At 30.2% G+C, this 26,653-nt stretch overlaps 1 protein-coding gene across 1 annotated transcript in view; it reads left to right on the top strand.

Annotated features, from left to right (window-relative positions):
- The first annotated feature begins 1,262 nt into the window (after positions 1-1,262).
- Positions 1,263-26,653, top strand: part of dpr8 (defective proboscis extension response 8) — a 152,971-nt gene continuing 127,580 nt past the window's right edge. The window contains exons 1-2 of the mRNA XM_076403995.1: positions 1,263-1,289; positions 5,950-6,144. Coding sequence (XP_076260110.1) covers positions 1,263-1,289; positions 5,950-6,144 — 222 coding nt within the window. The remainder of the gene's footprint in view (positions 1,290-5,949; positions 6,145-26,653) is intronic.

The raw sequence follows: 26,653 nt of genomic DNA, 5'->3' as shown, positions 1-26,653 counted from the left end.
CATCTCATTTCATATGTACACTTGGTGAAGGTCACTTATTGTTTCTGTTCGTTTTTTAAACATATATCACCACCAATTTATATATATATATATATATATATATATATATATATATATATATATAAATAATTTTTAAAGGATATTTGTTTACTTTTGTTACAAAAAAACGCAATAAAACAAACATTACATAAAGTACTTACAAATAAAAATAAATCGATTAAACTAAAATTAAACAGGAAAACGTCGATTGAGAAAATAGTCGGGCGACACTTTTGAAATAAATGAAAAAAAGTACCTGAGCAACCAATTTTCGAGAATAAGAGTAAGATAAAAAGAACGTTAAATCAGCCGTATAATTATTAAATGAATTATCGTCTAGGTTGATTAACCACGGTGATGATACTGATAAATAAGGCCAATTGACTGGTAATTAAATTTATACGTCCGTCTGTTGAGTCTTCATTGCCGATAGTGATAACAATACCTAAATGTATCATTAGAGAATAATTATGAAAGACAATAGCGATATCTGATAGTAATAATAAACTGTGCTTGGATGAAGCATGACATGTGCACACGGTACGAAGGGACAGCACGCGACGTACCAGCTTATATCCTAACACTAACAATAATGACGTGCAATGAGATCAAAGGATAACGCGCGAGATCTACTGTCACTAAGGCTAATAGGCTTCGCTAGGATTTAGCTGAATTTTTAAAATCAATAACAAATTAACAAATGAACAGTACTTTTTCTAATGCACTCACTTCTCCAACGCCAGCTATAATGGACGTGTAATGCGTATAAGGGAGAAAGCTAAAAACCACACGCTACATACGCTGCCATCAAGTGCCAGTGTAAACAACTTTCGGTGGAATATATATAGATAAACGTAGTTAGTCTGACGGTCGCGGCTGCATAACTGAACTTTCATAGAGCTCGAAAGGCCCTTGGGCCTGCTAAGTTATCACATTTGGCAAATGCAGTTCGAGGAGGGGCTAATGATATTGCCAATTAAGGCAATTGTTCTTGTTGCTGGGTGTCTGCAAGGGTGGCAGATCTCAATCGACCAGAGGTCACAACCTCGCTCTTTTAGTTTCTTTACCGTTATGTCAATTTTCCCAGAAACATAAACTTACCAATAAAATATCAATTTACCCTTAGGAAATGTTTCGATGTATCTTTGTATAATAATGTAATGTAAATTGTTCATTATGTATCTTTGTAATACTGAGGATGTGAGCTCCGTTTTTGCTAAACTATGGCCGACGTAGATCCGATTAACAAGGTGAGATCCGAAAGCGGAGCTCCGGTTTTAATCCCCGCTTCTTTTTAGTGATTCGGAGTATATAAGGTTTAAAATGCGTAATTTTGCCGGAGCTCAATTTGTTAAAATTTTAATATTTTTATGAAGATTTAGGTTTCAGAGTTCACCGTAAGGGAGCCAAATAAAAATATATAGGGGCCATACAAGATGAACTCCGATATAAGCGGTAACATCGCGCGAGAATCGCTTATTAGTCATATCTTACATTTGAGTATTAGTTTCATAAAACAATATGAAAGCCTCTAAAGGAGCCAATTGTTTTGTATTATCAATTTGTGTCATTCCGACAAAAATGAATATTGATAAAATATATTATGTTGATTTTTATTTTATATTATTTTGAATTTTATTATAATGTGATTATATAATATTATATCTTATTAATAATGATCATTGAATTTAAGTGGTCTATAAAATAGAAGGAATTAACATTAATTAACATTAACAATCAACGATAACAATGATCTCTTCGTCGATTGTTGATGAATTAAACCTCCTGTCAGATGGTCTCAGGTTCAATATTATTTTGAACATTTTGATTAAATAGTTGTTTTGATCAAAAAACCTGTGTAGTTCTTGGACAATAGTTCGCTTCATTATTGGATTGTTAGCAGAATTATATAATAAATTTGTAAGTTTGGATAAACTGCATCTGGTAGTGGTAACAGTAGTCCTAGTAAGCATTTGCACTATTATCTGCAATTATCTAATATTTTGTTAATTCGTTTCTCATGCAAATTTGAATACTAGTGAAATAACCATTATGTTTCTGAATACGGACATAGAAGTGGCTGGAATCCCAGAAATAAATGAGCGCTACGTATTTGGTCGTACCAATTCTGGCAATTTTAGTTTTCCATTGGTACAACATAACCCAATAAATTTCTGTTGAGCGTTTTATTTAATCCTATATGTGACTAGTAGATATGCAAAATTGCTAAACATTGCAAGAATAAAAAATGGCAGAGGGTTGATTTGGCTAATTCACCTATAAGTAGCTATTATGCTAAATTGTGTGTATATGGTAGAATATGAAATAAGTGTAGTAAATAGGTTAAATTAGGTTTTTTTTTATTTATATTTAGTTATTACAATGATTATTATGTACATATTTTATTTCAAAATGTTTTTTATTCTGCTTTAAAAATCTAAGTTTGATTTTTTCAAATTTTTAGTGTCCCTTATTTATTTTTCAGATATTTTTGTTCCTAAAAATAATTTATATTTATCAGTTAGACTTTATCAATCATTTGCTTTACTACAATTAAAATTTTCAAGTTACAAAATAAACTTCGAAATATAAAGCCTTTGCAATATTTGAATAATTGAACAAACAATTTAAAATTACAATGTCTTAAAACAATTTATTTTGAGCATTCATTTCCCAATATTAATTGCAACTGTAAACTTCCTTGTATTTCTTTGTACAACAAAATTGTTTTGTTTTTCTGCGTGAATAGAAAAGTCGCGAAAAAAAAAACAATAAAACCCCGTTTTTTATTATTTAACCCACCGTGAATAAAGAACGCAACCAAAACAAAGAAAGTTATAAGTGGAACGGCAAAGACTTCTTACAGGAACTGGCATAATTCGTCGCAATGGTCGAGCTATAATTAGGACTGTTGCGGGGACTAACTTCAGCGTTCTAAATAAGAAATCTCAAGTGTTTTTGCATTTTTAATTTACGACCAATTTATTAATATTACGGCAACTCTGAAACGTAGAGAGAAAACTTAGGAACTGAAAAATAATCTTTCTAACATAATTAGAATAGCAACGAGAGATTATAAATATATACGCTTGCATTGATAAAATCTTGAAAATTGCCATCCTCAGGTCTTCTTCAATTTATTTTTGTTTGGTTTCCTGTTGTTGATCGTGATGGTTGATTAATTAATTTTGTCCTTCAGATATTATTTACTTAAGTATAATACTCTCCATAATTTTAGGAAGCTTTGCAAGTTATCTCCAATGTTCAAAAATAATTTTCTATTCTATTAGGTACTTGCATGTATGTTCTTTACCGATATGAATTAGTAAAAAACAAACCCAAAATATATAGGCCTCTAAATAGGTTTGAAGGATTTTTTTTCATTTAAATCATATTATTTATCCAACAATAGCCGCTACATTTCCTCATCTTTAGGGTAGTTTACAGATTTCGTCTCAAAAGAACCTCGTATCTTTTGAGGTTATTCAGGAATCAACCCATTCTTTTGTACCTTTGTTTGGAGAATATGGGGCTGCACTTCCCATTTTAAAGTCTCCAAGTATGGTTTCACCAATTTTGTAACACTTCATCAGTATTGTCATTCTGCAGAAAAATTAATATTGTTGTGTCATTGGTCGTAAACTGGCTGTTTTTCGTGCGGTGCTTGGTTCAAACCCAGCTTGACCGTGAAGAAAGCTCTTTATTTGGGTGTCAAAATTATAATTTTTAAAGCGTCAAAACCTGTATTCATATATTAGAGCCGTAAGTTTAACATAGTTTTTTATGACCTTCAGCAACTTTTTTCTTCATATTTAAGTAACAAAATCGCCAGTAAAAATTCAGACATTTTCGACGCTCTGAAAAAAAAATTGTTTATACTTACTGAAAAGTCATACTGAAAAGTGAATCCTATCAGAGAGGCTTCGACACAAAATACTATCTACCTTCCATTTTAAATCTTTTGAAATTATTTTGTAGGTCTAAAAATCTCATCAGTTTTGATATTTCTCTACATGAAATAAGTTATTCTATATATACACGCGTTAAACAAGAAACGACCAAATTATATTTTTGAAATCTATTATTTTTATTATTTAATTATTTTGTTTAGGAAAACCAGGAAACACTATTAAAGACGTATAGTGATGCTGTTTCAACATATCTCAATAATCGGTTTTTATATCAAAGATTCTGAACTATAGTTTTGACAGAAAAGACGAGGAGTGGCCTGGAACACCATACAAGTTTAAAGATAATGAATTGCAAGAATTATTGTACGCTGCACTTCGAATGGGATGCATTCAGTGTGCCCATCAGTTATAACGCTTTCTTTCAATCTATGCTGCATTCTTTGGCTGGCACACGGTTTTAAAAAGCAGAAGTGCGAAAAGACATCGATTATTTGATCAATATCAGAAATATGGTCTCAGAAATATGATCGGAATACATGAAATAATTGTTATACTAACTATTTTACTTGCAATATCAAAGTCCAAAATATATAAATAATTTTACAAGAATAATTTTTCCGATTTGTTTATCCTACGTAGACTTTGCAACTCATTGTAGACTCGTTGAATTTCTTCGAATTCTATTTTTGGATTGGCAGGGTTGTGCTAATTTGTCTGCCTGTATTGAAGATTTCTTCAATTTTATGTTTGTTAACAATTCTGCTCTATTAAACTATGAATCGTTATTATGAACCATAGGCAGTTCGTTTTATATGTTGGAAATAAGTTTTTTCTAACAGCCTTTCTTCCACTTTTGTGGTATATTCTGCATTATAGTAAGTATCTGTTGCACTTGTTTTTCGATTTCCTCTTTTTATATCCAAAAAAGAAACTTGTTATCGGTTATACTAGAGCATTATTTTGATATTCTTCTCGATGTGTCCGTATAAGGAAATTATAGATACTATTGGATTATTGCCATTTTTTAATATTTCGGTGTAAAGTTATTTATTACTTTATATAGCACTGAAGATATAGATGTTTTTTTCAGCTTTTTTAATCCTTTCTTACTTAAACAACGCAAAGGTATTTTTAGTAAGAACTGTAAAGAATTGTCAATTTTGTCCTAATAGAAAGAAAGTGTGAACATATTTAGGTACTATTTTTGGAAACATTTAAGTATATTTTAAGAAAACTTACCAGTTCTTCGAATAATCAATAACTGCAGGCAGTTTACTGTCATCTTTGTTATTCACAAAACTCTTAACAGAAAGCAATTTTTCAAGATTCGAAAGAGAAAAAAAGAAAAGAAAGATTCTAAAAGAAAAATTTAGTTTAGTAAATAAACAGATAGATGAATTGACAGATGCAATACTTGCAATTTTCCTTACTAGATGCAGTTACCTTTCATTCATTTGGTTGACAACATTATAAACTCTTCCAATGTTTTTTTATTTTATTTATGTTTTAATAGAAGCCGTTTTCTTTGAAATACATTTGCTTTCTAATTGGGAGTCAGAAGTCTAAATTTGGCCAATAAGCATGATGCTGATAACAATAGTTAAAATTTAATACACCATGTTACATTAATTAATGAATATTGCATAAACGTTAACATATTTTGTGCATAACGAATCAGCAGTGTGTACTGTTTTAGTTATTCCAGTTATCTGGATTCGCTAATTAGCAATTTATAAGACGTTTACCTCAATTAAGCTAATTTGTATCCGATCGAATCGAAATTAGCGTTATAACGGAAACTAATTTATTATATATCAAATTATTCGAGGTATTTAGTGGTCATAACCGCAATACTAACCGTTTACCTTTATCATAATCAATAAATTAATATCACCGGGCGGTAATCAGAGCATTACATAATATTAACTACCTCCTCTATCTTTGGTATTTTTTTATCTACCAAAGTGAGATGCGTAAAAAAAGGCCCATGTTACTCTAGACTGAAGCCAATTTTTGTTTTATTACAGAAGCTGAAGAAAGTTTAAGTGGCAAAAAATTTCGCGACTTTCTTCACGAATGGCCAACACCGGGCACAGGACCATACTTTGATACCTCAGTGGAATCTAATATAACTGGTCTTGTGGGCAACACAGTTTTACTTCACTGTCGTGTCAAGAACTTAGGAAATCGTACGGTAAGTTAAAATAGTACTTATTGTAATAGGTCATTAATAATAATATAAGTGTAATAAGTGTAAACATATTAGTAATTTACAAACAGGTTGTCAATTATTGTAAATATAAACTAAATTCATATTTGGCCTATAATTAGTATAACTAAAGCAAAAGTAATTACCAATTGAGCACAGTACCATACTGTACTATCGAATCGGCATTATTACGTGTTATTGTTTAATGTTACACTAGTACAAAATTGGATCATATGGTATGCTGGAGCTAGACCCTTAATGCTAATGTTTAATTTTTTTATTAATATCTTAGAACTTCAACAATCTGGCCATGGGCAAAATGTATTATGTTATTTCAATTATATAATATAATTATCCTGACATGTCGCTCACACATCCTGACATGACTTATAATATATAATCTAAATAATATAACTATAAAATATGGTTTATAATATGATTCCAATGTCCGCTATAGTATCCTTTGATGACTTGTATTCAACTAATCCGACTTTCAAAGACTTGGATGTTTATGTTTGTTTCAACGACCAAAGCCCAAAATCTGTAATAAACAGTGACCTTTCGGGAACACATGATCACGAGATTAATATCGTGTGATTTGGGATTATTTCATACTTGGTTACTATTCTTGCTAATATAACAATGACCCGGGCTTCTAAATCATGTTTTATGGAGAACAAATAAAAGTTTTGCTGGGAAATGTTCCAAATTTAAGCCTGTGAAGCCTGTTCTTGTGCTACGGACAGAATTAGAGATATTAGTAAATACAACATTCAGGACAAATTTTGTTAAAATTTAGTTCTATATTGCTAGCTTCCTAGCAATTTAATATTCTAAAATTAATTAGTAACATTCATGACTTCACATACATTATGAAATATTTACTCACTGCACTGTTGTTATCTTAATTTACGTGGCATGCACGTTCACGTTCATTCATTCTTCTCACGTATCACCGATATCAAGTATTTTAACTCCTGCATTTACTCTAAATGAATCCCGTTGATACAGATAAGTGACAAACAAAACTGAAACTTTATTTATACACCGTATAACTTCAAACGTTTGAAGTATTCAAATAATACAAATAATTCAAATAATTTAAAACGTTTCAAGTTACAATATCATACTCATAAATCAACTTATTTTGAGCACTCATTTCTCGATATTAATATTAACTGTTATAGTTCCTTGTAGTTCTTTGTACAATAAAAATATTTTGTATTTCCTCATAGTTAAAAAAGTCACAAAATCCAATAAAACCCCTTAGGGTAACTTATAGCGAGATATCTTAAATAACAACTTTCTCTAAAATATAGTTTTATGTTACTTGCTTCCTATGATTTAGGATGCTACTGGCAAATTCAACATAGCCACCCTTCACAGTTTCCGAAATAATGTGCTATATGCCATTATCGGCTGTATGATATGGCCGTGATATATTTGTAACAAACTAGTTCAACGCTATATCCCTAGGGAGTGTGATTCAAAGTTTCAGTGTAAATTACTCTGAAATACTCTCTCACCAACGCACTTCTAGCTCCAAAATGTATACGGTAGATTATTCTTCGATTATGTTGTACGCAAATCAATTACGAATGCGTCATTTTTAAAATCAAAATCTGGCAATGTCGTATCGCAAAATGCCTAGTGATAATTTTGCAACGGAAAGCATATCCCTACATATTATATTTGACACAGTATAACTTCAAATTTTTTAATTATTCAAATAATTTAACAAATCGATTAAAATTATAATGTTTTAGTTTTAGTCCTAAAACAACTGATTTTGAGAATTAATTTCGTGCGTCGTGTATTGAAATGAATGTTGCAAAGCATATTAGCAATTACAAAATAGCTCATAGTACTTTAAATGCTCATTTGCTGGTGAGTTGTTAGTTTCTACGTGGGAACGAAAGTAGGCAAATTAAAGATGTGCTATCTGCAGGATTAAGAATGAGGAATGCAATAAATAAGCAAAGAACGGTGCAATTTTATTTATGAATTTAGATTTAGATTCCATGCTTTGAATTTATTACTGTTCTGAAAATAATCTTACTTGTGATACTTTATTATAATGTTCAGTGGAATATTAATTTATACTTATTAATACTTTGTTGATTATTAATTAATTTAAATTAGGTTCAATTAAATGGGATTTAAATATGTTAGTGAGGTCTAGTCAATAAGATAGTGAAAACAAGTTTTACTAACCTATCATTATTAAATTATTCTCTTTACCCTTTTATGATAGAAATATTATTAGTGTAATACATTCGATCACTAGTAAATTGCTATTATATAAGCAAATATGGGGTTGCATAAATAAATCTAATATTAACATGATGCAGGCTTACTAAAACAGAATTCTTCACCGTATTGTCAACGATTTTTGATACATTAGAATTGAGGATGTCCATAAAGATTTAAGGGTACCAACGGACCGCGAAGAAATTAAACAATTTAGGAAATACATCAAGAGAATGTGCGTGATCATAAAAACGTCGAAATACTACAGTTGCTCGATAACAGTGATACAACTGATAACAAAGAATGGCTTAGACTAGTGGTGTTGGCCACACAAAAAAATATGGAGATTTCGATATATCGTTTTCAATATTTTTAAAAAATCGATATATCGATATATCGGAGGAAGAGAATATCGATATTTTTAAGAAAAAATAAAAATAATGAAATATTAGCTTCAAAAACAAAAGCTAAACCTTTAAAATTACCATCACTAAAAATTTTATTTTAATTTATTCTGAAAAAATATCGATATATCGATATATCGATATTTTTTCGGCATTCCCAATTTAGACAAAAACTCTTGGAATTGATATAGTTATTTGTTCACATAGTAACTAGTATTATGTGTGATATGTGTAATTTATATGACAAAAATCATTATGTTCTATTATACTTAAATAGAACTAAATATAGGTCGGTGTATTAATTTTCCAATTCAATGAAATTTATCAAATAATTATGGCGTTTAATTTTTGCACATATTTCGATATCCATCAAACCTGAAATGTAATTAAATACGCATTAAAATCTAATTTCAAATAGAAGGTGGTATCGTCGACAAATCAGATATTTAAAATTTAATAGCCGCATTATATACGCCATATATTGTTTTATGACAGCATACAAATTTTAATACCTGAAAAGTACACTCAATAGGCAAATCTACGATAAATTTCAAATATTGGAAGCCCTAATATTTATCAAAATGTAAATTATGAGCTGCATTAATACGAATTACGTGGCAATTTTCAAATTAACATTCATCTTTTTTTTGCTGTTGTTTTAGCGTTTCAAAATCTCACAGGGGAAACATCACAAATATTCCCCTATTTTCATATTAAATGCTTTGAACAAATTATTCCGGCCAGACCGTTATTGGTTTAAATATGTTGAATATATTTGGTAAATGCCGATATTGACAGCTTCTTTAAAATCGCTAAAGCTCTTTCATAGATATAAAGGATGTATTCTAGTCCACAAATGCGAAAATCGATATTATAATTTTTAAAAGCGCAACTGCATTTACCGTTGGCAAAAATATCGCCCGAAACAAAGAAGCATTCCAGAACGAAGTGCGATTCTTCTCCAGGAAAATGCGCGCCCTCGTACCGCGTGTCTCTCGCTCGATACAATGTGGGAATTATGGTGGGAGGTACTAGAACACCCTCCCTAGAGCCCTGATTTATCACCCTGCGACTACCTCATGCTTGGACTGAAAGCAATCCTCGGAGGTCAAAGATTCAACACCGACGACGAGGTAGAGTAGTTCGCGCCCACGTGGCTGTCCAAGTTGCCCAAGAAATTCTTATATATGCATAACTAGTGACGGGAAATACCTAGAATAACTGTACATTTTAGCAATTTTTTTCAATAGTAAATAAACATGTCTGACTATTTGTCTCAATCATATTTCAACCACCCTCGTATTAGTTCCTAAATCAACGAAATATGAGATTGTTAAAAATCTAAGTTATTCTCTAATTAACTCAGTTAATATAAATAACTTTGCTACAGAATAGAATTCAATTACATTTTTGTTCTATTCAACATAATACAGATTTGTTTAATTGAAATATTATAATAGAACGTTCTTAGAATTCACGGAACTGTTATTTTATCCAATATTTATGAATACAGCTAGCACAACGTAGTTTAATATTCTTTTGCTTTGCCATATAATCAACTCGAAGTCTCGTTTCAATGAAAATCTCATATTAAAATAATGTATATATCGCGAAAAGGCTGACGCTTTATGTGAAAAGTTCAACAGCGACAAAGTTTTCATATCATAAGTTGAAAATCGTCGACGTGTTTGAAAATACAAAAGTTGGATTTTCTCGTTATTTACTTGTATTAATATTATAAGTAATAGTTTGGATTTCATATTTTAATGGAAATTCGATATGAATTAGAATTGATTACAAAATAGTATATGGAAAATCCCAAAGCAGTGCATTCTGCATTTTATCTGAGTTTTACTAATTATGCAATTTACATATTACATTAATAGAATATATAAGGCGTCATTCATATACAATGGAACTTTAGACATTTAAATAATATTAGTGATGCTTAGTCGTCCGTCTGGATTGTAGTATTCATTCTACGGATACATAATTAAAATAAATTGAAAACATATTTACTAGCATATCAGGTGTGTTGGTAATTACGACTCTTTGTAACAGATTTCTCTAGTGATAAGTATGCAATGTTATGATTGACGCTTATTGTTCCCATATATATTAGTCATTCTATCATACTGAAATTAGACCAAAACCTATACAAGTTACGTTTCGCCAAAATATTGGCGTTATAGTTTTGTACTGTACTTTCCAATTCTAACTCATTCCGTCTATCACCTTTTCCTATCGATGCGGCACGAGATAACACTGAGTAGCAGTTGGTTGGTTTCGAAGGAGTTAGAAAATGGCTCGATGAATCTTGGATTTATTAAAATAAATCCATATCTTGAGAAATTATTTAATTCCTACAGTTCGACAATTAAATTACAAATAACAATTAATATAAAACAACAAAAATTATAGAACTGCCAAAAATCAAAACTTAACCTTTTAAATATTGTCATAAATCTAAACTAAATTCTAGTCATTCGTTAGGACATAGGATTTTTTAAAAATATATAGCCAGGGTAATATGTAATAATCCCAGTAAATGTCTTATATAAAAATTATTTCATCCTCTTATATGAAAATACTATCTTAAATATAAGCATGATGCAAAAATTTTAGAAAAATATTTTTTTGGTCATAATACATGCATATTTAAAATATTAATATTTATAGGGCAACTGTTATTTGTATTTGGTATTATACATGTAACTTCTCCAACTAATAGTCAACACTTGATGTTGTATTAATAAAAGTTATCAAACATCCATCAAAAAACACTATAAAAAGAATTTGTTAAAAAAATAGTAAAATGAAAATTATTGTACAGACAAACACTAGTTGTAAAAAAGAGTTATTTGTTTATAGAGTTTTTTTGAGAGAGTTCGCATTTATAATTGTTAAGTAAATTATTAAATTATGCTATATAACTATTATATATACCGCGTTTATAAAAAAAACAACTTGAATATAATTTGTGATAGAGGGAGCTATTTCACTGAACGCCACACATTTCAAGAGAGCTATTTTAATAAATTCCGTTTCGTCTAATACAGTGAACATAAATTATGAAAAATCCTCTGTAGTTTACGTCCCAGAGCGCAAAATTAAATTAATAAATTTGGTAGGAAGCCGGAAGATTTGCTTTATTTAAGTGAGTTTCGACTTTTTGATAGGGATATACCCAGTTTTAGGTTATGTAGCACAGTTGTCCCGTTTCATATTTATACACCCACAACTAGCAAAGTCGTAAAGTTTCCTCGTGTTTTACCATGTAATGAGAGGGAAGATGTGTTCCAATGAGAATAGCAAACTGGAATAACATATGTACGTACTTAATATTATTTTGATAATTTTGATTATGTAATTATTTTGAAGATTTTATGTATATTTAAATAAAAGTTATTTTACGAAAACATATGTATCAAGAGTTAATATGTTTTATTATGTTTATTAAATATATTATAATAGTGAAATCATATTTATTATAAAAATTGATTCAACAAGTGTGTCTAACATATAATTTTTTGTTAATAATTAGCAGGTCTGACAGACGTTGTTCTTTCAGAGCATTGTCTTTATATATGAGTTAGTAATCCCCCAATTTATTAAACTTTCTATCATAAATAGTAAAGAGAATAATAAAAAAATGTGTTACTAAAACCTATTTTAATAATATCTTCATACAGCATTAAGAAACATTAATTTTTCATAATTTAGAAATTCAGAAAATAATTTAGGAAAGGAAATTACACAATAAATTATTTATTCTTGTCATATCTTACTGATTGATGAATAATTAATAAAATGTCAAAAGTGTAAAATGGCATTTATATAAACAGATTCGAATCATTTACCTTCCATGACACATATGACATTAACAGTACAGACTACCTTAATGATAGGAATATCCGTTACCAATGCAGGCAAATTTTGAATAAAAAAATAAAATCAGATTTAAAATATAAAAAAATACTTAGTCACATCTGACAAATTCCGGGTTTGTCAAGGGAATATACAAAATATTTTGTAAGTGTTACATGTTAACAATGACCTGCTATACATGAAGGTGAAATAAAAAAAGAAAATTTATTTTAAATATATTAAATTTGATTACTAACACTAATTCATCATTATCTGGGGAATGATTCTATTTCAGAAATGGTATAGCTTATACGTTATTTAACCATATTTGTGTACATTGAAAAGGATTTCAATTTTTTTTGGAGGAATTTCATTTAATTACGCCCTTGAACAAATTTTTTTTTTAGTTTGCAAGTAAAATCCCGTGAAGATTTATTCTATTGAAAGACGGGAATATTCGTTATTTTTAAATTCCATTGCACTGAAGTTGACGAGTAATGTGAAAAGTTCAGGCTGTTAAAAAGTTTTGCCTTTAACTTCAATATTGTCTACAAATTTTAAACTGCATAGCTTAGTAAATTTTTTTCCAAGTATTTCTTTTCTCGTCATGTGTAGTAAATAAATGATATTATATAACATAAATATGTTATTAAAATATCACTTTTTTCATGGGTGTGTGTATAATTATCAACAATATAAAAGTTTTTATATCATCACGAGTTTCCTCTATACTTGTTTACGAATTTCATCTGTTTATTTGACTTTTATCAAACAATTACTAAATTGACAGCTGAATTGAATATATTTTTGCTTTTTGTATAAAAATTAATTTAATGGTAATATGATTATTTTGGAATCTCCTATTCACTATTTAGGGTTTACCTGGCGTGTGGCCACTTAATATTAATCTTACAAATAATTCTCTCTTACCAGGCGTAGTTAATGGCATAACTAGGATATTTCTCCCTCATCGAAATCTATACTCTTGTTAATAGATTATCACAATTAAAAAGAATCGCAAACATGATACATTCTCATGCAGTGATGCATGATTCGAACCCTCGACTATGACGGTAATGGAAACTAATAATAGGTTGAAGGTCATCTGGATTCTTTAACAACTACGATGACAAGTCAGCAATAATAAATTTAATAATTTCTTAATGAATAAGTTTTAAATATTACCCATCTCTTCTACAAGTTTGATACATTTCTAATAGTTCCTGAATTCAACACTGAAATCAGTTTAGAAAATCTGGATTTACAAAATTCAACCCATTTTTATGTATTTTTATGAAGCAAGTCTTTCAAACAAGTAGGATGCTAAAACATATATATAAAAACAGCGGTTGGTTATAACTTTATGTTTTATGTACATTATCTATTGGCATTCATTACTCATGTTTAACTACTAGTATTTACTTTCTGCTTCGCTTTTGTTTTGTCAGTGCAACTGATAGTAAGCTACTTGCAGCTGATTGATATTAGAACTTGTTGATGCTATCCATGCAAGCTATGGACTTAGTTGTTTCTTGGAGCTGTAGACGGATAATTATTTTTAAAACATAAATAACAACTTTCGACATTTTCAGTTTTCAATTCTTCAAGATATTCAAATATCAAATTGAAAAAAATTCTACGATAAGTTATCAATACTCTTTATGTTAAACTAATCTAACCACTAAATCAACTATCCAATATCATATATGAGGTTACAGGTGAATAATAAAGATTACTAACAATGGAGCAATACATTTAAAATTATATAATGGGGTACAAGACAAATGTCCATAACAAAGAAAAGTTTTCACATTATCGTACCACTACAACTATCTTGGACAAAGAATTTTACCTAATTAACTGATATTTAAATTTAATGACTCGCTGAGTATATCTAAGGATTTCTCCACTACTATAATGTAGGGACCCAAAATATCTTTGATATTCTACGTAGTATAATGCTGGCCTGGTCATTGGGGTGGCTAGAATACGTTTTGGGTCTTCGTACAATAATTTTCTGTGTCCAGTCTTTAGTTGTTTATTAAGTATTGTTAAGTTTACTTGTAGGAAGGAAATAAAAATAAAACAAAAATGCCTACCTAAATGGCTATAAGTAAAATTATATTTAAACAGCTAAAAAAAGGTGGGGAAAAAGGTAATATGTAACTCAATCGAATTTTATCAAATAATCAGTTGATTTATTCATTGTCCATCTGTCAAGTCTCCATAATGTTTTAAAATTATTTTTAAAAGTTTCTAGAAACTTATGACATTAAGAATATCTTTATATATTTTATATGATTTTTGAAAGTAATCATCAGTTTCTCCTACTTCTGTATACTAATAAACACCCTTTCAGGATTTTACATATAAGAGTCACCACTTTTAAAAACCTAACCCACTATTAACATTTTTATCTAGAGCATGAGTTGCATTACTAATTATGACTTATTAACGGCTAATACGTTGATCTTCATGATTCTATTTATTAAAATAGTGATAAAATTCTTGACAGAAACATTTTATTATCCATACAATCCGGCGTATTTATTGAAAATAAAGACTACTGTTATTTAAATTGACATTTGAGACATTGAGATAGAGTTATTCTGGCGAGACTATATTATTTCAGGGAATTATTATTGGGCTATATTGGCTAAATGAATTACAGTCCTCCCAACTAAACAGCCAATACACCTCATCAAAATTTATAATGCAACGTTGCCGCGCCAGATTTAAGTTTTCGTTTCTTCTGAGTACTAAATACTAATGTAAATAAAATAACCAAACAAAAATAACATTATAAAATATAATCTGTTTTAACATTGTTGTACATCTTATGAATATTTATTTAAGAGCTTAAACTATAGTTAATTAAACATCCACAATTGTTTGTAGGTTAAAGTTCGTTTTATTATATTTACACTTACCTGTGACAACGGTATCGATCAGAACCATCACAAATCGAATTTTATGATCGATCTATAAAATTTCAAATAATGGTTACATGTTCGGACGCATCAGACTTCATTTCGTCTCATTTTAACTAGACTTGTTAATTAATAAAATTAGAAAAGAAATATTACGAGTTTAAAAGGAATTTTACCTTTTTATAAACTGAATTTGGCAATACGTCCGACGATGGTTGACATGCAGTAGCTGTTTTATTATAAGGACTATATTTCCAACACTTAATAATATAGTTGTAATTAGCACCCATTAAGAAACTATACGGTAACTGAAAAAATTAAAAAATACCCATTTTTAAATTCAAGTCTATAAAAAAGGTAATTTCTTGTTTGGAAATTAGTTTTGCTTTTCTAGACTATTGAATAAAAGAAATAAATTTCCAATAATTATTCACCCTTAAGCAAATAAAAGAGCAAGAGGAAGGAAATATAAAACTGGATTAGAAGGGAAAGAAGTGAAAACTATCTGAAATATTTATTGGAATTCTTGATATCGTTTCCTTTTTTTTGTGAAACGTAAAAAATTTTATACACGAACGAGAATTTCGATATAATAAAAATTTATATTCATTGTCTGTAGTTTATATAACTGAGAAAATAGCTCTTGAACAGTTCAAAAATTGTCCCGCCTCTCCAAAGAAATAATAAGAAGTCCCCCCTTCTATCGTTCGGTAAACGGAATAATCCTAATGAGTGGCTTCGACAAAGAAAGTCCAATTTAAAATTTGCCAAAGACGTCGAAGACGAATTTTTCGACGAAGCAAATTTAATCAAGGCGCAGGAGAATGGCTTTACGAGCGAATTGCAATGGGCGAATATTACAAGGGAAATCCTGCCGGTTGACTTTAAAATTAGGGAATTTTGGCAACGAAATTCAGGAGGCCCTTTCGGTAGTCAGGTGGCCCCTCTCGAACAAACACGAACGATTTCTAATTAAGAAGCGACAAAAAGGAACTCGACTTTTTGTCGGGGAGCGAAAACGATTTCGGATATGGTGAGGTTCGAAATGGAACGCATCATCGAGCCGACGGATCTGGTGGCGAACGTAATTAACGAAACTACGGTGCATGTCTCTTGATTGAATTCGAATCTCAAACTCTATTAGGTGAAATTGGATATCGAGACACATACGTCTGCGTTGCTTACCTAACAACTCCACTCGTCGATCTTCACGGAATTGTTCAACCTATTGTAATGTCGTACCCCATTTGGTTTAGAATATAATTATAATTTTTATGTATTGCTACTTAAAAATATCACTCAACTACAGTAGAAGCAAAGGTGCCTGAAAAAGTTATTGATCATTTCATAGAGTCTCTAAATCTGCAAATACTGAATTTTTTTGGCTGTTCTGAACGTTCTTTGCCTTCGTTGACAAAATCAACAATTTTTGAAATGTCGAAACCAATATTCACATCTTTAGATCGATGAAGCATGGTTGCTGTAAGGTTCACACAGCATTTGAGGGCTTTCAGGCCTTTATCACCTTTTCTGCTTTTTCATCAAGTCGAAGTAAAAATGTTAAAGTTGCCGAATGTAATTTACTCGGTTCAAATTCAGACATTTTGAACACACTGAAAAAATATTTTGTTCACATTGCCATAAGTAGACATATATTGAAAACTGAAGTCTGTCAGTGAAGCTTCATTTTATAGGCCCAATTTCGAAAAAATCACTTTTGAAATTTGGTTTTAGAGGCCAGGTCATTAAAGCACCGATATCTGCAAAAATAATTTAAATTTAAAAAAACACATTGAAGAGAATATTTCTTGAAGGGTTAACCCTTCGGACATTTTTATTGATTATATGAGGTCTCATAAAATCTCATATATAAAACATAGTGTTATTATTTTATACAGATAGGTGAAAAAATACATTCTTATCAAAAACTATATAGTGTTTAGTTACTACTTAACGCTGGTAGTAAGTCATTCAAATTGCTTTTTTTTTGGAAAATGCTTGGTGGAGAAAATTAACTTTTTATAATTACTGGATATATTAATTACAAAATAATATTAGGTATTCGCATCTATTTTGATCAGCAATAGGTTTTGGTAAAAAAAATTATCTACCAAAATTAATAAGTATTAAATTAATAATATTTAATAATTCTCTGTATAAGTAAAATTTTCTATATGGTATCAGTGTATAAGGGCGCTAATCATGGAACGTCCAGAACTTCATTTTCAACATTCATTTTGTTGAAATTTTGTTGTTCATTTTATTTTGTTTTTTTTTGTTGTTGTTTTATATGAAGAAATCTATACTCCCATCAAAAACGTATGGTGATATTGCTCTATCATATCTATGTCACTGATAGAGAACAGTCCGATGGATAAAAAATGTTCGATGATAATTAATGAAACTACGGTGCGTGTCTCTTGATTGAATTTGAATTTCAGACCCAATTAGGTCATGTTGATTGGCGAGACACATATGTCTGCGTTGCTTACCTGACAACTCTACTAGTCGATCTTTACTGAATCGTTCACACTATTGTATTGACGTATCTCATTTAAAATTATAGTGATCACCTCAATAGTAACATTTTGATGACAGAGCATAGTTGTCGTACGCCTCACAAAGATTTTGATGCCCTTCAACTGCTTTTACTCCTCCGTGACTTTTACTGCATGACTATGAATAGAAGAGGCTGGGAATACCATAGCATCCGTAGTTAATTTTGGATATAATTATTTGGAATTGTAAATATGTTATATGATATTTTAAGCGAGGCCTTTAGTTCTGAGTGAGAAAAATATTATAATAGTTACGTCTTTGTTAGTTCTGTTTCTGGTCTCAATGTGGTTCTGCTTCTATGTAAAGGATTAACCAACACTGACCTAGAAATTTGCCATATATGTGATTGTATAGGTACGGAAATGAAAATGTTTAGTAGTTTACGTGTGATATTACCAGAAACTTAGAATATTTCGCAGAATTTAAGCAAATTGTAGCTAAAAAAATGTTTCGAAGGCGATTATTAAGATTATTAATATAGTTATTTTTCGGTTTCTTTATGCCAAAAATAATTGGTAGTTTTAAGACAGACATCTGGTTACGCATTTTACAGTAATTATTCAACACTGTTGTATTGGTGGGCAAGTTTTTAGTAAACTGAACACAGATTCATATTATTTGAAAGTTTTTAATGGCTGTAAATGTATAAACACTAATGTATATTTACTTGTCGCTAGTCGCTTGTTGTAAACGCTAGTAAGAAGAAACTATTTACACTTTTCTATAATATGTATATTTTCTTCCGGTTTAAGTTTTATAAAAATTAGACTCGAGAACACCAGTGATACACTGTGGTGATCTTCCATGAGTATTTTATTCCATATCAGTTTATAATTCCATGCCTTCAGTCTAGATTAAGCCAGTTTAAGTAAGATCTCAGAAACAAAAAGTTTGTTTGCAACTAGACGTTCTCAAATGTGCAAAACAAATATCTTGCGAAATGCCTTTTTACGCCATCCAATTTTGCCTATATTTAATGCTAGCTTAAGAATTATTACTCTCAACGTTATTATTGGATTGCAATATTTAAAGTAGTTAAAATTTACCATATTAGACATGTTCAGAGACATGCTCAGAAACTGTAAGGAAAAACTATCCCAGTAACGCCAATAAGCAGGCTAGATAAGTTCATGGTTCTATGGTCTCTAGTTGTTACTAGTAGGGAGTATAGTAGAAAGTTATTTCTAAAACTGTGAACTATATCACTATTATTACACATAAAAATATTTTATTGATTAAATATATCATAAAATTTTAAACCCAAATAAAATCAAATAATAGGTTATGTACTGAAGTGTCAGCGCGTTGTCTTTTCGCAACAATAATGCCCTTTGTAAAGCTATTCGGTCGTAACGAGTCAATTCTCCGTATCTTCCGTGAAGCTCCTTAATTCCAAAGTCAACACGGAGGATTTCTTTTGTAATTTTCCTCATTGCATTTCACCAGTAAAACGATTTCTTTCGTTTTTCTGATTAAATTTGCCTCGAAAAATCGTCGTCGATGTCGTTCGCAATTTATAAATTGAACTATCGTCGCCGGATCCATTTACGGAGACTTTTGCTTTTTGCAGTTCGAGTCTCCGAACTATTTAACTGAATTATGGTATCAGTTTTAACTCTATCAAGATTAAAATATGGGAGACCCTTAATATATATTAGACGGGCTATTTAATTTTAAAGTATTTAAAAAAAAAATGAAAGGCCGTCAAATACTGCATATGGCTATATGTCAACAATATGTGGTAATATTCCGGTATTTTTTTATATTTCAGTTCTAAGGTATATTTTAAGAGTCTATATAATAATATTGGGAATTTTTATATAACCGCTAGCTTTTCCCATCCTTCAAGAATTTTACAGATTCCATATCGAAAGAACAATGTATCTTTTCAGGTAATCCACAAATCGACCCATTGTTTTGGTATCTTAATAATAAGTAAAGGTTAGAGCTCATATATAGCAACAAATAGTAATCAAATGATAAAAATATCACTCAACCACAGTAGAAGCAAAGGTGCCTGAAAAAGTTATATTATGAAGATATGTTTATATTTTCTATAGAATCATGGGCCTATAAAATGGCTTTAAAGGTTTTTTTTTATTAGAGTGTTATTGTGAAATATCGGTACAATATATTTTATTCAAAATATTGGCCATCTATAACCGCTAGCTTTTCCCATCCTTCATGAATTTTACGGATTCCATATCGAAAGAACAATGCATCTTTTGAGGAAATCGACAAATCGACTCATTGTTTTGGCATCTTAATAATAAGTAAAGATAGAGCTCATATGTAGCAACAAATAGTAATCAGAAGGAGCTAGGTCTGGAGAATAGGGCGGGTGAGGCAGCACTGCACTTTTTAATGCTTCCAAGTATGTTTTCATTGGTATTGCAACATGTGGTCGAGCTTTGTCATATCTAATCAAGAATAATGCCCTTGGTAAAGCTATTCGGTCGTAACAAGTCAATTCTCCGTATATTCTGTGAAGCTCCTTAATTCCAAAGTCAACACGGAGGATTTCTTTTGTAATTTTCCTCGTTGCATTTCGCCAGTAAAACGATTTCTTTCGTTTTTCTGATTAAATTTGCCTCGAAAAATCGTTGTCGATGTCGTTCGCAATTTATAAATTGAACTATCGTCGCCGGATCCATTTACGGAGACTTTTGCTTTTTGCAGTTCGAGTCTCCGAACTATTTAACTGAATTATGGTATCAGTTTTAATTCTATCAAGATTAAAATATGAGAGACCCTTAATATATATTAGACGGGCTATTTAATTTTAAAGTGGAAGGTAAAGGTGAAAGATTTAATGGAAGGCCGTCAATTAGTTATATTAAAATTGTCTGATGTAATGTATTATGATATAACATTGGCTATATGTCAACAATATGTGGTAATATTCCGGTATTTTTTTATATTTCAGTTTTAAAGCATATTTTAAAAGTGCATATAATTATATTGGGAATTTTCATTTTACATTTTCATTTCATTTATATGGTGTTCACAGATACAAACCATTAGAAACATATAACTAACATGAGGAACACTTATATAGAAGATTTAGTGGGTGAATAAAACTTAATATATTGTTATTCCAACATTAACCAAATTACCATATATTTCCTGAACAATTACATACATATCTATGCACACAGTTATCAAACAGTTATCATATATTAATTATATTATTACCTCTAGTTGTTTCCACTCTCATCACACCATCTCGGTAATTCCCAACGCACTGAAAAAATGTTTTGTTCACATTGCCATAAGTAGAATATATATATATATATATACAAACCATTAGAAACATATAACTAACATGAGGAACACTTATATAGAAGATTTAATGGGTGAATAAAACTTAATATATTGTTATTCCAACATTAACCAAATTACCATATATTTCCTGAACAATTACATACATATCTATGCACACAGTTATCAAACAGTTATCATATATTAATTATATTATTACCTCTAGTTGTTTCCACTCTCATCACACCATCCCGGTAATTCCCAACGCACTGAAAAAATGTTTTGTTCACATTGCCATAAGTAGAATATATATATATATATATATATATATATATATATACATATATATATATATATATATATATATATATATATATATATATATATATATATTCAGCCGCCATTTTCTCACTCTCTACCACAAAACTCCCCACAACGGTTCAATTATGTACAGGCTTGGTGATTATGCTGGCCAGTGATGATATATGATGCCGTTCTATGTTGAAGATATGTGATGATATGACTTGTCTAGGACTCCTGCTAGTCTCCTTTAAGAAAACATTAATTTTCTGCCAGGAATATAACCATTCCTGTTTCCAGCAGGAAGTACCATATATCTGCAATAAATTATCAATAAATGTTATGACTAATAAAACCTAATATATTGTTATTCCAACGTTTACCTTTTTCTATCAACTTAGATCCATTGCGTCTCTGGGATGCTTTTCAGGTTAACAGTTTCTGTTGAAATAATTGTATTATATTATATTTGCATTCAAAAACTACTACTGCTTTTATATACTTCATATAGATAGAGCTAACATCAAGCTGATCTTGATTATATTTTTAATTTTTTGAGATATTTCAGTGATCGTGTCCGTCCTAATATTCAGTGCAGCTGCAACTCGCTACAAATATTATCAATAAAAACCGCAGCAAATTAATATTTAGGGGTAAAAATGTTTAACTCGCTAACGAATTGTACGGGTCAAAGGTGGCTTCCATTATCTCGTTCCCGTTCAAAGTAACTGATTAAAGACGCAGTCTATTCTGTCTGGCTTCGGAATATTTAATCAGAGTAAAAATAAGCAGCGATTAGAAATTTATCAAAACAAGCAAAGCATTAAAATAAAATTTGCCGGTTTATAAGCCCTTATTACTGTTGTTCTGAATAATTTAGCATATGTTTGACGACCGGACGTCTTTGGGACGCTAGTTCGGTTGCACGTTTATACTTATCAGACAGCATTGTGTCTCTTTTTAACTGGAATAAACTAAATAGCGGCAGGCAATATCTTAAACATCTTGACATATAGACGTATGTACAAAATAACTGAATAGATTATAGGTGTATATTATCTGAAACATTATTGCAAAACCATTTTTTAATTAAAAAAAAAGAGAAATCTATGGCAAATTGCGATTTATATAAAAATCTCTGTGTTAAATTTCGCGGTTTTCATTTAATATTCAACAGATAAAAAACATTGGTACGCCGAGGCGTTTCATTTACACTGAACGAAACTGATATTTTATAAATTTTCGTGCTTTTTTAATCAAGTGTAATAAATATTCGCTTTTTTACCGGATGATATTTTTTTATATCGTCACGATCGAACGCCCGATCATTCGATACCGCACCCACGTAAACAGAAGCGAGCGGCCATTGTTAAATTTCCATGTCTGCGAAAAACACGTACATTTGCGGGATTTCAAATACAAAACGATATATATCTATATATGTATTTGTTCGTGCATAGGAATGTTATATCCGTGGTTTTAAAACTAATGTGGGATATCCTTCCATGAATTTATCAATAACATTTTGTTGGGCAGTGTAGACATATTATCGGAAACAATAAAGATACTAGCGGACCTAAGAGACGTTCTACTTTTCAAACGCCTTTTTTATACCAAGCTATGTGTAATGAAGTTTGCCAATTATTGTAATTTTGGTTTGAACAAGTGCAGTGAAGTGAAGTAAAGGTGATAAACAGATCTGGCCAACCATATGCCCATACAAAAGTCATGATGTTTCGAAAATATTCTTGTATATAACGGGGACTACCAGTATGTGATGATAGATAAATATATGCTATACCAATAATCAATAAAACAGTGAACACACGGCGTCTAAGTTTATGATGTCAAAATGTTTCAAAGTTGCGCCATCAATTTTGAGTTTTAGTTCATTTTGGCTTTGACATTTAACAAACTTTAATCTAGATAAAATAATGAAACAAAAATAATATTTTCATATATAATTTATTTTAACATTAGAGTATATCTAACGCATATATTACCGCAGGACTTGAACTGCAGTTAACTCTATAGCCATAATATTTGTAGGTTAGGGTTGCGTTTTACTATATTTACATTGAACTCTCTTCCCCACCAGCTTTGTGGAGAGTTTAATGCGGAGGCGTACATTGTCTTGGAAGACACATTAACCAAATGACCATATATTTCCAGAAACATTACATACATATCTATGCACACAGTTATCATACAGTTATCATATATTAATTATATTATTGCCTGTAGTTGTTTCCACTCTTATAACCCTATCTCGATAATTGTCACCATTAAATCATAGTCTCACATCCGGAAAATTTCATGCGGTCCCTATCACTATCTGAGTCGCTAGTTAAATCAGTAACTAAGCTATTAGTTAATATCCCACTTATCTATAATTTCTTTGTTCAATATATATAACGTAGTTCAAACATTTGCTAGTTTCTTATTCAGTGTTTTATAAAGTTCATCCCAACCAACGGTGTTACCGTAGAAAATGTTTCTTTCTTTCCATTTACAGACAGTTTCTTACGACAGTTCTTGTTTGCGTGTAATTATTGACCTGCATGTTTATTTTAATAATTATTTGCCACAGCCCATATTAATTCAATTGGGTTGAATATGTAGTGATAGGGAAGAAGAAATAATATTCTGAGGTCATATTGTTCAGCCATCTAATCTACCATTTATCTATTTGAGAGCTAATTCTAAAAAAGCTAGTTACATAAAATACATTTAAACATTTTATTTACATTTACCAGGTAATAGTGTTTAAACCAGAGCTTAAACATATTATGTTTCATTTCTTATGGTAGTCGACCTTGCACTTGCGGGAAACTATTAATTTTCTTCCAGGAATATAACTATTTCTATTTCCAGCGCGAAAAACAATATATCTGCAATGAATTGTTAATAAATAATATGACTAACAAACCCTAATCAAATGTTATTCTACCTTTTACCATTTTTAATCTTGTAAAGCAACATCAAATATATCTTAATTCGTCACCCGCTTCCGAGGAGAAAGGTTTCATTTCAGTTAATAGATATTATAATAGATAATATTGTTTTTCATTTTTTGATATATTTTAGTCTCACTGTCCATACTAATATTCGGTATAGCTGCAACACGCTAAATCTATTTCCAGTAAAAACGATATATCTATACTCACTAACGCATTTTACTGATAAGTTAACCTCCGCTTTCTCGTTCTTGTTTGAAGTAAATTACCATAAACAACATTTTCAATACGTGTAATAATAAACAAATCAATTGTCACGAATCTCACCCATAACACTAATATTATGAAGAATTTTGCGGGCGTTTGACAACCGGGCAACTTATGTAGGCTGATTCGGTTACATATTCGAACGAATCAAAAAGCATTGCATCTCCTTTTAACTAGAGTAAACTGAGATGTAAAATATTGTCTGATTTTAAAACAAATCGTGAATTTCAAATCGTGTTGTTAATTTTCAAATTTCCATAGGCAATAGATTAAATATTTTCATGATGTGACTTCATTGTTATTTTGAATAGACATTCAAGAATAGCCTTTCATTATTGTATCAGTCGCAATATGTAATACGTTTAAATAAACACTATACTAAACTAGTATCAGTATAGAAAATCAATTAGTTAAACTAATACTCTATAATTCTATCGTTTCCATCAGGATTAAATGATCGAATGTAAAATATATATCAAGAGACTTCTATCTAACTGTTACAACGACCGTTCTATAATAAAGACAGAGAATATCAAAGATTATCCAAACTAATTGTCGATCCTGCATTAAGTATGGATTTTCGCAATTAGTCAACAAAGCCCATCGCCGTCCGAGCCATTTAAACCTCTACGCACATATGAATCCTCCGTAATCTGTTGACGAATTTTGGGACTTGTTAACCCTCGTCACTTGTAAACGCCTATTGGCGCCCATCGAATAGAAATGAGACAAATTCGTCTAAAAGTACCTTTGGGTAAAAAAACACTATATAGGCCAATGACCTTTAATTTATCACTAAGAAAAATAATAAGATTTTAACGGAAGATTTTCACTCAAAATAATGATCTCTAAATTGCTTATCAGTTGTAATCTTATGTTAATTACATATGTTAAACTCTATGGGAACTCTGTGGGAACCACATGTTAAAAATGTAAAGAATTCCAGCTAAAGTATAAAAATGTACTGTATGTACGTGATAAATTATTGGATATTCAGATATTCAGCCTTTTTAATATGTAATAAGATTTTGCTGTACCAAGAAGTCTTGAAACTAGTGTGGGCTTAAGGTGTTCAACTCTGGGATTGTACTAGCCAAAACAAGGCAAATATCACAGCAAGATTCCTACTACAAGGTATTTTTGATGCTCCATAGTACATTCGTAACAACAATATGCATAAGATGTTGAAGGTAGAAACTGTCCATAATGTTATGACTAATGACATGAACAGAGGCTCCATATGAATTTCAACCATATAACATATATAAAAGGGATATATGAAAATATATGCAAAATATATTATATATTGTATGTATTATATAATATATATTATGTACTGAATTTATACATATATATTATTTATAGCTTTCAATAAATTTTCATTTTTTATATTTGAATTTCAAATATTATTTGCACAGTGTGGTTTAGTCAATATTTGTGATAGGAGATTGAATGTTATTTTCGTAGTAGTGAAGTGTAAGTTTAAAAATGTTCTCTTGAAAAAGTCAACTGAAAATAAATAAAATCGTCCACTTTCAGCACTATGAGTTTCTTCTGTGGATGCATTCTTTGATTCGTGTCTAATGTATGACATTTTTATTTATCGTTGACGCTATAGTATATACAGCTATTTTCAAAATATATTTGTGTGCATACTGTGCACTTCACAGATTTTTCTTGCTATTAAAAATGCTCAATT

The sequence above is a fragment of the Rhynchophorus ferrugineus genome, unplaced genomic scaffold, assembly GCF_030347505.1.
Source record: "Rhynchophorus ferrugineus isolate W39M unplaced genomic scaffold, kcgeb_rfMv2 rfM4, whole genome shotgun sequence".
NCBI lineage: Eukaryota > Metazoa > Arthropoda > Insecta > Coleoptera > Curculionidae > Rhynchophorus > Rhynchophorus ferrugineus.
Note: the sequence above shows the minus strand (reverse complement) of the source record. Positions and strands in the feature narration are given on the sequence as shown.